Source organism: Triticum dicoccoides, chromosome 3B (assembly GCF_002162155.2).
Source record: "Triticum dicoccoides isolate Atlit2015 ecotype Zavitan chromosome 3B, WEW_v2.0, whole genome shotgun sequence".
Taxonomy (NCBI): domain Eukaryota; kingdom Viridiplantae; phylum Streptophyta; class Magnoliopsida; order Poales; family Poaceae; genus Triticum; species Triticum dicoccoides.
Genome location: NC_041385.1, coordinates 686486966 through 686501363, shown reverse-complemented (window position 1 = coordinate 686501363; position 14398 = coordinate 686486966). Strand labels below are relative to the sequence as shown.

General features: G+C 47.7%; 1 protein-coding gene and 1 long non-coding RNA gene across 3 annotated transcripts in view; one reads left to right on the top strand and one right to left on the bottom strand.

The window, feature by feature from the left end:
- Positions 1-6795: 6795 nt before the first annotated feature.
- Positions 6796-12233, bottom strand: LOC119277855 (uncharacterized protein At3g49140-like). Of its 2 annotated transcripts, none has more exons than XM_037559186.1 (13): positions 11965-12233; positions 10937-11082; positions 10627-10852; positions 10338-10440; positions 10176-10240; positions 9756-9872; positions 9553-9648; positions 8791-8947; positions 8654-8704; positions 8466-8575; positions 8172-8324; positions 7530-7625; positions 6796-7445 (listed from the first exon to the last, which is right to left on the bottom strand). In XM_037559186.1, the coding sequence occupies exons 2-13, from the start codon at positions 11011-11013 to the stop codon at positions 7350-7352; spliced, it is 1347 nt and encodes a 448-aa protein (XP_037415083.1). In that variant the 5' UTR covers positions 11014-11082; positions 11965-12233; the 3' UTR covers positions 6796-7349. The 2 variants fall into 2 exon arrangements, with proteins under 2 accessions (XP_037415083.1, XP_037415082.1); XM_037559185.1 differs by having other exon boundaries at positions 10937-11046.
- Positions 12234-13670: 1437 nt separating this feature from the next.
- LOC119277854 overlaps positions 13671-14398 on the top strand; it is a 3915-nt gene continuing 3187 nt past the window's right edge. The window contains exon 1 of the long non-coding RNA XR_005137348.1: positions 13671-13981. This is a non-coding gene — a long non-coding RNA (uncharacterized LOC119277854). The remainder of the gene's footprint in view (positions 13982-14398) is intronic.

Sequence of the window (14398 nt, the reverse complement as noted above, 5' to 3'; positions counted from 1 at the left end):
ACGGAGTCGAGCTCCTCGACCCAGTGTGAATCTGATTCCTTCAAGGATCACACTAGTCTGGGTTTGATGCCGCTCATAATAAGACCATTTGCTCGCTCGACTTGACCGTTTGTTTGGGGGTGATAGACAGAGGCATAATCAAGCTTAATGCCCATCTTTCCGCACCAAGTTTTCACCTCGTCGGCTGTAAAGTTGGAGCCATTATCGGTGATGATGCTGTGGGGGACACCGTAACAATGTACGACTCCGGATATAAAGTCTATCACTGATCCGGATTCGGCTGTTTTAACTGGCTTGGCCTCTATCCATTTGGTGAATTTATCTACCATGACCAACAAATATTTTTTCTTATGGCTTCCTCCTTTAAGGGGTCCAACCATATCAAGCCCCCAGACCACAAAGGGCCAAGTTATGGGGATTGTTTGAAGAGTGGTAGGCGGCATATGGCTTTGATTGGCAAAAAGCTGGCAACCGACGCAATGTTGGACAAGGTCCTGTGCATCCGCTCGGGCTGTCGGCCAGTAGAAACCTGTACGGAAGGCCTTGCTTACAAGGGCCCGAGCTGCGGCGTGGTGGCCACCGAGTCCGGCATGAATTTCTGCCAAAAGCTGTCGTCCTTCCTCTTCGGAGATGCACCTTTGGAGCACTCCAGTCGTGCTTTTCTTATAAAGCTCTCCCTCGTGGACCTTGTAGGCTTTAGAGCGCCGCACAATACAACGTGCCTCATTTTGGTCCTCAGGGAGTTCTTGCCTATTTAGGTAGGCTAAGAAGGGTTCTGTCCACGGGGCGATTATAGCCATAATCACGTGGGCCGACGGTGTTATTTCGGTGGCGGAGCCTCTGATTATGTCAGAGTATTCGGAGTCTGGGGTTGTCTTTGGGTTCGGACTGATGTTTCCAGTCTCCCCTTCCCATACCATGGATGGCTTGAACAGCCTTTCCATGAAGATGTTAGGTGGGACGGGGTCGCGCTTAGCGCCAATGCGGGCGAGGATATCCGTCGTTTGATTGTTTTCTCTTACCACGTGGTGGAATTCGAGCCCCTCGAACCGAGCTGACATTTTAAGAACAACATTGCGGTAGGCCGCCATTTTTGGGTCCTTGGCGTCAAAGTCTCCATTTATTTGAGATATTGCGAGGTTCAAATCCCCACGCACTTCTAGGCGTTGGATGCCCATGGAGACCGTCATCCGAAGACCGTGCAACAGAGCCTCGTATTCGGCTGCATTGTTGGAATCTGTGTATAGTATTTGAAGTACGTATTGGACTGTATCTCCTGTGGGAGATGTCAGGACAACGCCCGCCCCTAGACCAGCCAGCATCTTCGAGCCGTCAAAGTGCATGATCCAATTAGAGTACGCGCCGTACTCTTTAGGGAGATCGGCTTCTGTCCATTCGGCGACGAAGTTAGCCAGTACTTGCGACTTAATGGCTCGTCGTGGTTTGTATGTAATGTCGAATGGGAGGAGCTCGATAGCCCATTTAGCAATCCAGCCCGTGGCGTCGCGGTTATTTATTATGTCATTGAGTGGTACTTCGGAGGCCACCGTGATTGAACACTCTTGAAAGTAGTGTCATAGTTTTCGGGATGCCATGAAGACCGCGTATGCTATCTTTTGATAATGTGGGTACCGTGACTTGCATGGAGTGAGGACAGTGGATACGTAGTATACCGGCTTTTGAAGCGGGAACTTATGTCCGTCCGTCTCTCGTTCGACCACGAGCACTGCGCTTACAACCTGATGTGTCGCAGCTATATATAACATCATGGGCTCACCAATACTTGGTGCGGCCAGGATTGGATTACTGGCCAAGAGGGCCTTTATTTCTTCCAGTCCGGCCGTAGCCACATCCGTCCATTCGAAGTGGTCGGTGTGTCGAAGAAGGCGATAGAGGGGTAATGCCTTTTCTCCTAATCGGGAGATAAAGCGGCTTAAGGCAGCCACGCATCCAGTTAATTTCTGGATTTGCTTGAGGTCTGTTGGGGTGGCCAACTGACAGAGCTCGGATTTTAGCCGGATTTGCTTCAATTCCTCTATTGGAGACGATGAAGCCCAGGAGCTTTCCGGCAGGTACGCCAAAGACGCATTTTTCCGGATTGAGCTTGATGTCATATGTTCGGAGATTGTCGAACGTAAGCCTCAAGTCGTCTATTAAGGATTCAACGTGTTTGGTTTTGATGACCACGTCGTCTATGTATGCCTCCACTGTTTTGCCGATTTGTGTTTCCAAGCATGTCTGAATCATGCGTTGATAGGTTACACCAGCGTTTTTTAGCCTGAAAGGCATCGTGTTAAAACAGAAGGGGCCGTATGGAGTGATGAATTTCGTTGCGGCTTGGTCGGACTCCGCCATCTTGATTTGATGGTATCCGGAGTATGCATCGAGGAAACACAAAGAGTCGTGTCCTGCGGTAGTGTCGATTATTTGATCGATGCGGGGTAGGGGGAAGGGATCCTTTGGGCAAGCCTTATTAAGGTCCTTGAAGTCGACGCATAGGCGCCAGGATTTGTCCTTCTTTGGTACCATCACCAGGTTTGCTAGCCAGTCCGGATGTTTTATTTCTTTGATAAATCAGGCCTCGAGTAGCTTGGTCAGTTCTTCTCCCATGGCTTGTCGCTTGGGTTCTGAAAAGCGCCGAAGAGTCTGCTTGACCGGCTTGTATCCCTTTAGTATGTTTAGGCTATGCTCGGCCAGCCTGCGTGGGATGCCTGGTATGTCTGAAGGATGTCAGGCGAAGATGTCCTAATTCTCGCGCAAGAACTCTCATAGTGCGGCGTCTATTGTGGGATTCAATTGTGTCCCGATTGATGCTATTTTTGTAGGGTCCGTTGGGTGGACCTGGAATTTGACTATTTCGTATGCTGGTTTGAAGGAGGTGGATTTGGGTCGTTTGTCGAGTATCACATCGTCCCTGTCCACTGTGGAGCGCAATGCGGTTAGTTCTTCGGCTGTGAGGGCTTCGGATAATGCCTCAAGGACTAGTGCAGCGGTTTTGTTTTCAGCGCGGAGTGCTATGTCCGGATCACTGGCTAGAGTGATTATTCCATTGGGCCCGGGCATCTTGAGCTTCATGTACCCATAGTGGGGTATAACTTGAAAGCTCGTGAATGCATCCCGCCCTAGAAGGGTGTGGTATCCGCTGCTGAACGATGCCACTTCGAATATGATTTCTTCGGACCTATAATTCTCCGGCGTGCCGAATACCATGTCTAGTGTGATTTTTCCTGCACATCGCGCCTCCCGACTAGGGATGATTCCCCTGAAGGTCGTGCTGCTCTGCTCAATGCAGCTCTTGTCTATTTCCATCTTGTTAAGAGTCTCCTCGTAAATGAGGTTTAATCTGCTGCCGCCGTCCATGAGCACTTTAGTAAGCCGGAAACCGTCCACAATTGGACTAAGGACTAACGCGGCTGGTGCCCGGACTGTTCGAAATTGAGGCTCGTCACTTCCATTGAAAGTTATAGCTGTGTCGTTCCATGGGTTTATTGTTGCAACGTGGCAGACTTCGGTGAGGCTGCGGAGCACCCGCTTACACCTGTTATTTGAGGCAAAAGTCTCAAAGACTGTCAGTACTGTATTATTATCCTCCGTGAGATGGAGCTCTGCGGCATTGTTAATGAGGAGATCCTCGCTGCTCTTGGCCACCTGCCGGAGTCCCAACATGCTCTAAGGTTGTCTGTTGGTATGTCATCCGGTGCGCTGTGGATTTTGCATGGCCCGTTGAGCCATCCCTCCATTACGGTTCCACGCCATGTGATGGGCTTTTGCTTCTTTGTAATTGGATTGGGTGGCTTACGACAGCGCACCCTTTTAGTTCGGACGGGGGATTTAGTTAGAGTCGGAGGATCCCAGAATTTTGTTTGGGTTTTCCAGGCGTTTTCCATTGCATAGTACTTCTGTACTATGGTCGCCAAGTCGGCAAAGTGTGCTATGTCACAGCGACTTATGGCATTGAGAATTCCCTTGTCCGTGCAATTATTGCAGAAGAATGAGATTGCGTCTTCCTCGTGACAGTCCTTGACCTTGCTCATTACAAGGAGGAATCTGGCCCAGAAGTGGTGTACTGTCTCTTGGGGCTCTTGTCTAATGTGGGAAAGATCGCCTATATCTGGGTGGGTGGGTAGATTTAAATCCGAACCTTGACCCGATTTGAGACCGAGGGGCAAAGGAGTTCCCGGTCTCGACAGTTCGGACTCCAGGATGTTGCCCAATTTTTCCGGCCACTGCCCGATTCTAAGTTCGGATCCTGGGCCATGTCCTCCCGTAGACGGGTATCCGGCTCAGAGAGCTCGGGAATCTGGACATAGTTCGTCCTTAGAATAGAGGAAGAATCGCTGCGTTGTTCCTCCACCACCGCTATCTGATGGGTGACCAGTGGCGAGTTAATCTCCCTGTGGTCGGGTTTAAGCCCGATCTGATCATAGTCCGTAGCGACTCCCAGGGCGGTGATGCGATCCAAGAGCTCGTTAAGGGAGGAGAGCTCTATTGGATCCATTTGCTCGGCGAATTCCGAGCTGGCGTGGAGGTTGTTCTTGATGACCTGAGAAGTCATCGTCGGCGTGGAGGCCGAACGGGCGGTCATGATGAAGCCGCCCAGCCGGAGAGTCTGGCCTACAGCCAGGGTACCTCCGGAGGTGATGTTGTCCTTGACAACAAGACGAGCCATCAAACCTTATCGCGACGGCACAGTGGAACTCTCAATGAAAGCACCAATGTCGGTGTCAAAACCGGCGGATCTCGGGTAGGGGGTCCCGAACTGTGCGTCTAAGGCTAATGGTAACAAGAGGCGGGGGACACGATGTTTACCCAGGTTCGGGCCCTCTCTATGGAGGTAATATCCTACTTCCTGCTTGATTGATCTTGATGATATGAGTATTACAAGAGTTGATCTACCATGAGATTGTAGAGGCTAAACCCTAGAAGCTAGTCTATGATTATGATTGTGGTTGTCCTACGGACCAAACCCTCCGGTTTATATAGACACCGGAGGGGGCTAGGGTTACATAGAGTCGGTTACAGAGAAGGAGATCTACATATCCGAATCGCCAAGCTTGCCTTCCACGCAAAGGAGAGTCCCATCCGGACACGGGACAAAGTCTTCAATCTTGTATCTTCATAGTCCAACAGTCCGGCCAAAGTATACAGTCCGGCTGTCCGGATACCCCCTAATCCAGGACTCCCTCACCTACCCCGTCCTCACCGCCGTCCGTAGTGCCGCTAGGCAAAGCCGGGCCACAGGATGGCGACGGGGCTTCTCCACCCTTCAAGAATCACGGCCGGCGCGGTACGGCCAGGCCGCGAGGAGGTGTTGGGCGACAACTCTTGGCGGCGGCGTGTGCGACGCAGCGGCGGTGTCTAGGATGCGAGCTCGGCGACCGATCCAATCCTTGCGGCGCAACGGTGATGGCTGCGATTGCGTGGTGGTCGGCCCTATCTCGGGCGGCGGCAGCCACAGGTGCGACGCGGCCCTGTACCAGGAAGGGCGGCGGCTGCATTCGGCGCGCTGTCGGGCGTCAGATCGGCGGCTACGGCATGGAAGCCATGGTGGACCGGTTGGCGGCGCCTTCGGTCAGATCCGATCTGGCCGGTGCAGCCGGCAATGATGGCCATCTGCCTGACGCTGGATGGTCAGATCTTGAGATCCGTCATCTAGCTCCGGCTGCGAGTCGGGAAGACATAGTTACCGGTGAAAACTGAGCCGATGGCAGGCGATGGCGGCGTTCTGCGTTGTTACCTTGATGAAGGCATCATTGTGTAACTACTGTCGACCCACTCGTGCTGCTCTGGGGGAAACCCTAGGATCTAGTCGTCCAGATCGGACGATGGCGGTACTGCGATGTCGTTTTCTCTCTTGGGAGCATCGTTTGTAGAGTGACGCTGGAAGACAGAGGCAGGAGCTGGAGCAGCTTCGTCTTGCACGAAGCTTTCGATGAAGATGTCAAGTCATGCCTGGCCGACAGGTGCTACGTTGTGTCATGCCTGGTCGGCAGGTGCTACGCACGACAGATCTTCCAGAATCTTTGCGTCTGGATGGAAGAGCGTGGGGCAGTGGCACCGTTGGGCGCCATGGTGGCGTCGACGGATGGACGGACTGGCAAGGATGATGCGAATATCTCTCCTGAAGATGGGTCAGCGATCGGATGAAAATGGCGGCGTTAGTATGCATGTGGTGTACGTTTTAGGTCTGCTGCACCGGCTGTTGGTTGCGATACGTTATATAGATGGATCGACGACGACACCGCATTTAGATATGGGAGCACTCCTCATTATCGAGTTTTGTAGGTGTGTGCGGTGGCTTCGGGTGGCTTGATGTATGTTCTTGTTAGACCTTTGTTGAATAATAAATAAAGATGGCCGCAGGCCGGGGGTCTTAACCTCCTTTTCCAAAAAAAAAAACTCATTTGTTCTCAATGAATGCAGGAATTCTGTCATTCCAAAAGAAAAGAAAAAACATCTAAATCCTGCGTTTCCTATTCCTACGTGACACACGTTAGACTGATAGAGGCTCTCCCAGCAGGCCAGTCCAGTCCAGCGACCTTTTCATTCATTCAGTCGATCTACGCTCCAGAGCTTTCTTTCTTCATCAGCTTCCACCGAATCCGGCACACAAGAAAGGCGCCACCGGCCAATCCAGGCAGAAAGAGACGACGAGAGAGCGTCACCATTTTCGTTCCAGGACGGCGACTGCCACTACCTCACTAGTATGAGCAAACACTATCTTCTAATCTCTCCGGTCACAATCTTTTTATTGCAGCCAAACATTTGTTCTGCACGATAAGCATGTTTCATGTCTGATGCCTCTCCAAACATAACGGCAAAGTAATATTTTTATTGCAGCCACACCATCGATGTTTCGACAGCAGCATGTTGGCGCAAAATATAATTGCATTTTTGTTCAGCATGTAAAGGAAACGGATGAGAGCAAGTTAGTTACATGTAAGAAGACGTCGTTTATTCAGGCCAAAGAGGCAGAGCTGTCACTTTGTATCCTGTGTTTCCTGCATCTTATTTCTTTCAGAGGGAAACTTATGACCGATGAAACTTGGTCGGTTGCAGATTGCACACCGACACCGGATCGCCTCACGTCGCATCCAAGGATGCTCCTCTATACATGGCATCCACCTTATTTGTCAGAAACCATGGGTGGTCGGCCTTCTATATAGCCGACCAAGCCGAAACCTCGATCGAGCACTCTAGCACTTGAGGTCATTTCATGTCGACGGGTGTTAGCTTCTCCTAACGAATTGGGAGCTGACTGGGTGCACATCTTCTGTTGAGTTCCCTGCACACCCCTTGTCCTCACCAGCTTACTGTTAGGCGTTCGAAGCTAAAAATAAATAAGTTGGCTAACATTCATCTTCAGCGGAAACTTTCACGGTCTTGCGATAACGTGGAAAAAGCATTCGCTTGATCTTCTTTTCGGCCGAACGTTCAGATAACGCCTGAAACCAAAGGTTCAGAAAGGTTATTCTGGATTGCATGGAAATGCCAGAGGTACTTTAAAAAGTTTAAGCCCAATAACCCACCTGGGCATTGAATGAAAATCGAACGGTCCGAGCTTCCAAGCCAGAAAAGGCTCTGACGTCGATACCAAGACTATCGACACCTATCAAACTTGCATCCTGCAAAATGAATAAGACTGAGCTCTATGAGAAAATCAAATCGAGTCATGAAGGTAGAAACAGCACTGTCACAACCAACATATGGAAAGGTACTGTTATAATCTCACAAAATATAAACAAGGAGAAAATGTCTGTTGATGCCATTTTCTACACTGAAGTATTAAGTTTATAGGCAAAGCAGAGCTTCTTGTACATAAGAATGATTAGTTTCAGATATTGTACTAGATGTAAATTCACACATATTACCAGGATTAAATTTCAGATAAAGTATGATAGTTCCACTAGATGTAAATTCATGCATATTACCAGGATTAAATTTCAGGTGAAGCATGATAGTTCATATGCAAGTTCACACACATCACCAGGATTAAATTTCAGGCTCCGTATTTTTGAGGAATCTTTATTTTTTCAGGAATAAATTTCAGGTATAGTATGATAGTGCAACTCCAAAGTTCAGTTGATGGTAAGAATTATCCTATTCATCATGCACAATAACCCACTAAGGAGTATCGAAGCTGAGTAAAGCATTACTGAACAGAAACACACCTCTACTGTAAGGCCTTTTTTCCGGCTACAGAGGGACCTTAGAGCCATGGTACACTGATCACTGTTTTCTTTGACGCGTTTTATAATGTCCGAAGCATGATTTGAAAGAAGATCTGGTTCTGCATCTTGAAAGTCTTGTGGATCAATCATAAACTGCAACAATAAACATGATGACTACCAAGCCAAGAAAAATGATGCTGATTATTTACCATTTTCACTTTACAAAGTAATACATCGACTGAACTATCCTTCACTTGTCAACTGAAAGCATTGGCTTGAAGAGGGATGCTTTACCTGCTTACCATAGACGGAAAACAGCTCAATTGACATCATTTCCAGCTTGTAGATGGTTGAATCAATGCTACTTTCCGTATTGTTGATGTCCAATCTCGATTTATCACCATCTGAATATTCAGTTACTATTACCTATATGGATGTTCAAGGCAAGTAACTGAATGAAAGATTTACACTGATCAAATTACCAATTAGGCCATTGGTTCCAGAAGCTGGCTGGGGTTCTCTGTTGTATTCCTCTGTTAGGTTGACTCTTATTAGAACAAATAACTGGATAGAAGCACATGAGTGATAAAAGCAACTATGAGCAAGCTGTGAGAAGCACCTCTCCAATTAGATGAATAACCATCGGCACTGTATTCAGCACCAAATAAACTCCTCAAATAAGACTCTTCTTCGATAAAAGCAGGTCTCAGGTATCCTACAATAGAGACACCGTTTGATGGATTATCAATCTTCTCTCCATGATTATCATGAACAGCCTGCATAAGAAAAGTGTGCTTAATGTGGTTAAGGAATGATGGAGATAAGGTAGTGCTCCTTGTGACAATTCAGGCTATGAAATATGCTAGCCAATGCATCTACTGTTTACTTTTTCGAAACGGAATGCATCTACTATTTAATGAACTTCTACAGCAAAATTCAGGATAATAATAAAAAATAGGTGGAGTTTTGCAGATTTTATTTTGTTCTGCACTTTAAAATGGCATGTTTCAGCAATCCACTCCAGTTTTGGGCGCAGCTTTTATACACCATAGTAACTGACGGAATGCATATAACAGAGCAACAAAAAATATATAACTCATTTATGTTTGTCCTTATTTTCCATTGACTAGCTGAGTGCATATCTTGATTATTATTTTTGTTCCGGTTGACAAAGAGCACGTATCTTCGAGAGAAATTTTAGCAAATCTTGAATTCTTATACCCGTTTTAGTCTAAATATGAGTCTACATGATAGGCTAAGATTGTTCTGGGTGTGTTATTTACCTAGGACACCCCCACCCCCACCTCCCCTCCATCGCAAGAGAAGGCACTTCGATTTATTTCAGTAGTTGCTTATCACACAGTAAATGTTCGGGACTTACCTTTGTCAAACACTTGGCAAAATATATAGGATGTATTGAACGCATCGTCACCGGCATTCCCCACTCTATAAGAATATCCGTTATTTCTGTATCAACCTGTGGTATTTCACAGCGGAGAGCATCAATAATGACATGGTTTATTGTTAATGAGAAAACTGACAGATAATGCCAGCTGAAAGCAGCTACAAACTTTCTTAGCGAACCTTGCTGTCATTATCATGCATGTCCATAGAATCCTCAACGACCACGTGGTCGCTGAAATCACTAGTTACCGCACTAGTTTCACCGATAATGGCACCATCCGTTCCGATAAAAACTGTCTGCAATAAAAATGCCATTTCAGTCGTAAAAAAAATATTCTTGCAGCCAAAACGATGATGCACACTACACTTGAGAATAGCGTTCATGTCAAACAAGACAACATTATGATGACTTCATCACAAAATACAGACTCGAGAACTAATTTGACGAGGCACCACATGGTCCTTATAATGCAACTCAAAATGGAATTTGGAAGACAGTGAACCATTTTTTGCCTGTCAGTAGACCACTGATAATCATATTAAAACATCTGTGCTTATCAAGAGACACACCGACAGAAAAGGAAACAGAAGCCATCTTACCACAGGGTTGTTTGCATCATCATCTTCCAAGATGTTCCCGTCATCAGGTACTTGAAAGAAAATGTCTGTATGCAATTTCGCCCAGTGTAAGTGTTAGATGCACAACATGGGAAATGATGAAGATTCTTCTGTAAAATATGTGCTTGTGGACCAAGGAGTTACCTCCATAGTCATCAACAACATACTGAAATTCTGACCAAGAAACATGTCCATGAGGTTCATTATGCACCCTGGCAGGAAATACGAGCAATCCCTTGCTATTTGCCTACACAATATGGAAACATTGTCCAGCAAACGATAAGATATTTAGTACAGCGGGAGGGATTCATGTTAGTTATTTACAAATGTATGCTCAGACTTAAGCCGGGGCACTTTATAGTCATTGCTATGCCGAATTAAAATGACTGGATGCACTTAGCAACAAAAGCACTGTTTTGTTATCATAGGTTACCTCTACTACTGTTCTAGCTGTTTCTACATCTGTCAGTGAAATGTCCTTTTTCTTTGGGCGTTCTTTGATTTCTTCAAGAGGATGGTATCCCCGATCTCTCATGTACTTGGAATCTGGCACTGAATCTGAGTAGTCTGCAGCCACACGGACTTTGGAGAGGGATGAATCCTGATCAGTTGCCAACCAGCAAGGCTGAATTGATCCAAAAGTGTTTCGGCATCTAAAACTACAATACATTGTTACATCAGTCAGGTTCAACAAAAAAGCGTCATTTAAGGGAGTAAGTTGAAGCAGTGAAGGAGGGAGTAACCTTAAACTTGAGAAGTCATGAAATCTCTGGGTGTGAAATGGGGTTCTGATCCAGTTTACAGTGGCTCCTGCCGACATTGGTAAACTCCAGCGAAGGACAATCAATTATGTCTGCGAAAATACACCAGTTGGTAACTAAGAAAAGCACTGTGCAAACATGAAAAGGAAAATAACGAATAAGAGATTATGCAGTGCATATGATTTTTCTTTTACGACAAACAAAATTGTATTTCTTTCAAAAACAAAAGTGTCATCAATCGCCAATTTACAAGTAAAAATGGCTAAAGCAGAAACTGAAACAATTAATCAATGGCACTACTATTAGCAAAGCGAAATGTTAATTTCTTCGGCAAAGGCAAGGTGCACAATCAGCATTCCCCCTTCTCCAGCAGTGATCCCAATTCAGAGTAGCATAACAAGCCAACCATCTAGATTCTAGAGTTCCTCAAATCACAGCAGACTAACAGAGCACAGAAGACTGGATACAAATAGGGAGAAAGATGATTTTGAAAAGAACAAACAACAGCTCATTTAAATGTAAATCTAACAAGTCAGCATTCCTCCTCCCAACTGCAATTCTACATGTCTCCGAAGAAAAGAGCCACTCTGAATTGTGCGAATTGCCACTCACAGTAACCACTAGCACGCTCCGCAAATCCTATTCTTTCAGGCCCTTCAATCCATAACCCTAGTTCCTGAGCACCTCGCTTTCTGGTGGGGCCTAGCGGATCAAGAACACCGGCAAAACTTAAGCCGCTGCCGCACCCAGCACAAAATCGCACGCTCTAGTACAGAAGCGATTCGACCAAATCCTCCAGCCTGAACCAGGAGCTGCGGTGAACGCTCACGTCTTCAGGAAACAGTTGCACCGATGGAGAGGCAGTCGCCCCCTCTCCGCTGTTCCTCCAACGGCAGAACGAAACAAGATTACTTCTGTTCTCCTCCTCCTTGTCCGAGATCACGCAGACAGACGCTGGTCGCAGTCAATCTTAATTGGAGGAAAAAAAAAGAGAGAATAGCAGCACTCACCTTCAGCTCGCCAGCAAGCCGCGGCGGGATGGTTTGGTCCCTGAGACCCAAACCACGGGGAGGGCAGGATAAGAGGAAAATATGATATCGGCCGGAGGCGGCGAGACACGAGCGGCTCCCTCGCTCTCTCGAGCAGCCCCGGCACGGCGGAACCGAGGCGGATCACGGCGGCGGAGAGTGGCGGTGGCTGGCTGCAGAATACGGCCTTGGCGAGCCGCGAGGAGCCTATTTTCTCTCCTTGGCCCGCCTCGCTCGCTCCTCTGTTTTCCTCTGCCCCTTTTCCCCCTCTCGCCGTGCGCTTTCAGGCGTGGGGCAGCTGCACTAGGGAGGGCGCTTTTCGTAATTTGACTTTATTATAAGATATTTTTTTTTGCCGCTGTGCTGACCCAAGTTCCAAACCAAATTTTTATATTTGCAGTTGGGGACAGATTCTTCCCTCTTTGAAACTGCAGATTCTTGCCTCGGTTTCTCTTGTTTTCTGAATGTTTTTTTGTTTTTGCTTCTGAATGCAACGCACAGCGGCACTGAGATGTTTTTGGTTCGGTTGGGGTTGGTGAGGAGCGGATCTCGAGGGTAATTTTCGCATTTAAAGTGTACCGTGTTGGCCCCACTGCTGCTAAAATGAGTGAATGATGTTGGCAGGGACACTTTGGCTCACGCTTTAATTATTCTAATGATCACATGTGTTGGCGGTTTTGGCACACAACTCTACGTACAACTCCCCGCAAAACAAAACAAAAAACTCAACTTATAACTACTACTACTACTATACTCCATTTCCTTCGATTTTCTTGTCAAACTCGGTCATGGAACGGTGTAGTTTTCTTTTTTAAGGAAAATGAAAATCGGCAGGGTCTCATTCATCATGCGCCATGTTGGTGTTGGGCGATAAGCCTCGTGTGCAGCGGATGAAGGATGTATGGATGGCATTCGAGTGAGAAGATACCCGAGATAGGGGAGCATCTTCTATTGCACTATGCGCATGCATGTCAGTTGGGATGGGACGGGCGTGTGCCATGTGTCGTACCTAGCCTGAGGCCTCCAATCGCATCGCAGGAGCGGCGGGGGAATATGTCTTCCAAATTGTACTATTCCATTGGCATCAAAGTTTGGGCCTCCGGACGGAAGGAATCTGCAACGCCAGCCTCACGCTCGTGATCGGCCGGCACGCACCAGAAGCGCACGATCGGCTGGATTATCAGGCGAGGAACAAGACATGTTCCACCCACGATGACGATGCACTCATTACATCTGATGCCCTCTATTTTTGTACTTATCAGAAAACTTTCCGTTTTGCTATATTTATTCCGTATGTTTGTATATATCCTCGCTTTTTGTTTGCGGAAAATGACGTGTGGGGCCATGTGTTCTGGTTACGGTCGCCCTTAGGCTGGTCATAGTGGGAGTAACATAGGTAGTAACATAGATGCCACATAAGCAAAATTGGTGATGTGGCAAGTAGTTAATGAGGAGAGAGGCAAATAAAGTAACATAATATGTTACCATCACATAGCGGTTTCCAATGCATAATGAGTCTACAAAGTAATAAATGAAGGCAACTATGTTACCACACCTATGACACTACCCACTATGAAGATAATAACATAGACTAGTAACATATGTATGTTACTAGTCTAAGTTACTCTCCACTATGACCAGCCTTAGTGTGGCGTGGCACATGCGACGTGAGTCGTGGCGTGCGGCGGGCGCTGAGCCTGCACCGGCACCGAAATGGAAAGGCAACCGCCGGCGCCGAGGACTGCACCGCGTGCTCACGAGGCGGCCCGTACGGCCCACCCAGAGCGCGGACACATACGCCCCAAGCCCACCTAAACTGGCCCGGATCCTCTCTCCGTCTCCGTCCCCGACGCCGCCACGCCAGGCTCTGCTGCCCGCGGACCCTGACCGGAGCGGCAGTGACCACCAGCCATCCGCCAACTCCGGCGATAAACTCTCGCACAGAGACCGCCGCTTCCGTGGTTGCTGTCATCAATCTGCGGTGGGTTACTGGAGGCAGGTCAGTCCCCGGGCTACTCGTTCCTCTCGGCACAATCTACGCAGGTCTCCTCCCCTCATTGCGTGTAGACGAACAATCCATGGTAGATAGATACCGCTAGACCCGGCAGGAAGATAAAGCCATGTCGTGTAGTCGACCGTTGTTGTTGTTTACTCCCGTTTAGCAGCCGAAATTTCTCTGAAAACCCGCCGCTGCCCACTGAAGAAATGTGCCTTGCGGCGGCGCGTGGTTGGGTGATGGATCCTGTGATTTTATTATTTTACCTAGGAACCACGCTGCGCTGATTTACTGGTGATATTATGCTTCCCCTGAGGTGATGCTGACCGGTAGTGACTCGTGAGCGCACTGCATTCCAAGCTCGGTTTTCCAACTTTTGATTACTGAATTGAATTTGAGCCATAGAAATTCACGGTGGAG

Bases quoted from the DNA above. Each gene is read 5' to 3' on its own strand.
- LOC119277855 (XM_037559186.1), bottom strand. From the start codon at position 11,013: ATGTCGGCAGGAGCCACTGTAAACTGGATCAGAACCCCATTTCACACC. The intron at 10,241-10,337 runs GTAACTCCTTGG...AATTGCATACAG, and splicing joins TGTTGTTGATGACTATGGAG to ACATTTTCTTTCAAGTACCT. The intron at 7,446-7,529 runs GTGGGTTATTGG...CTTTGGTTTCAG, and splicing joins GATTTTCATTCAATGCCCAG to GCGTTATCTGAACGTTCGGC.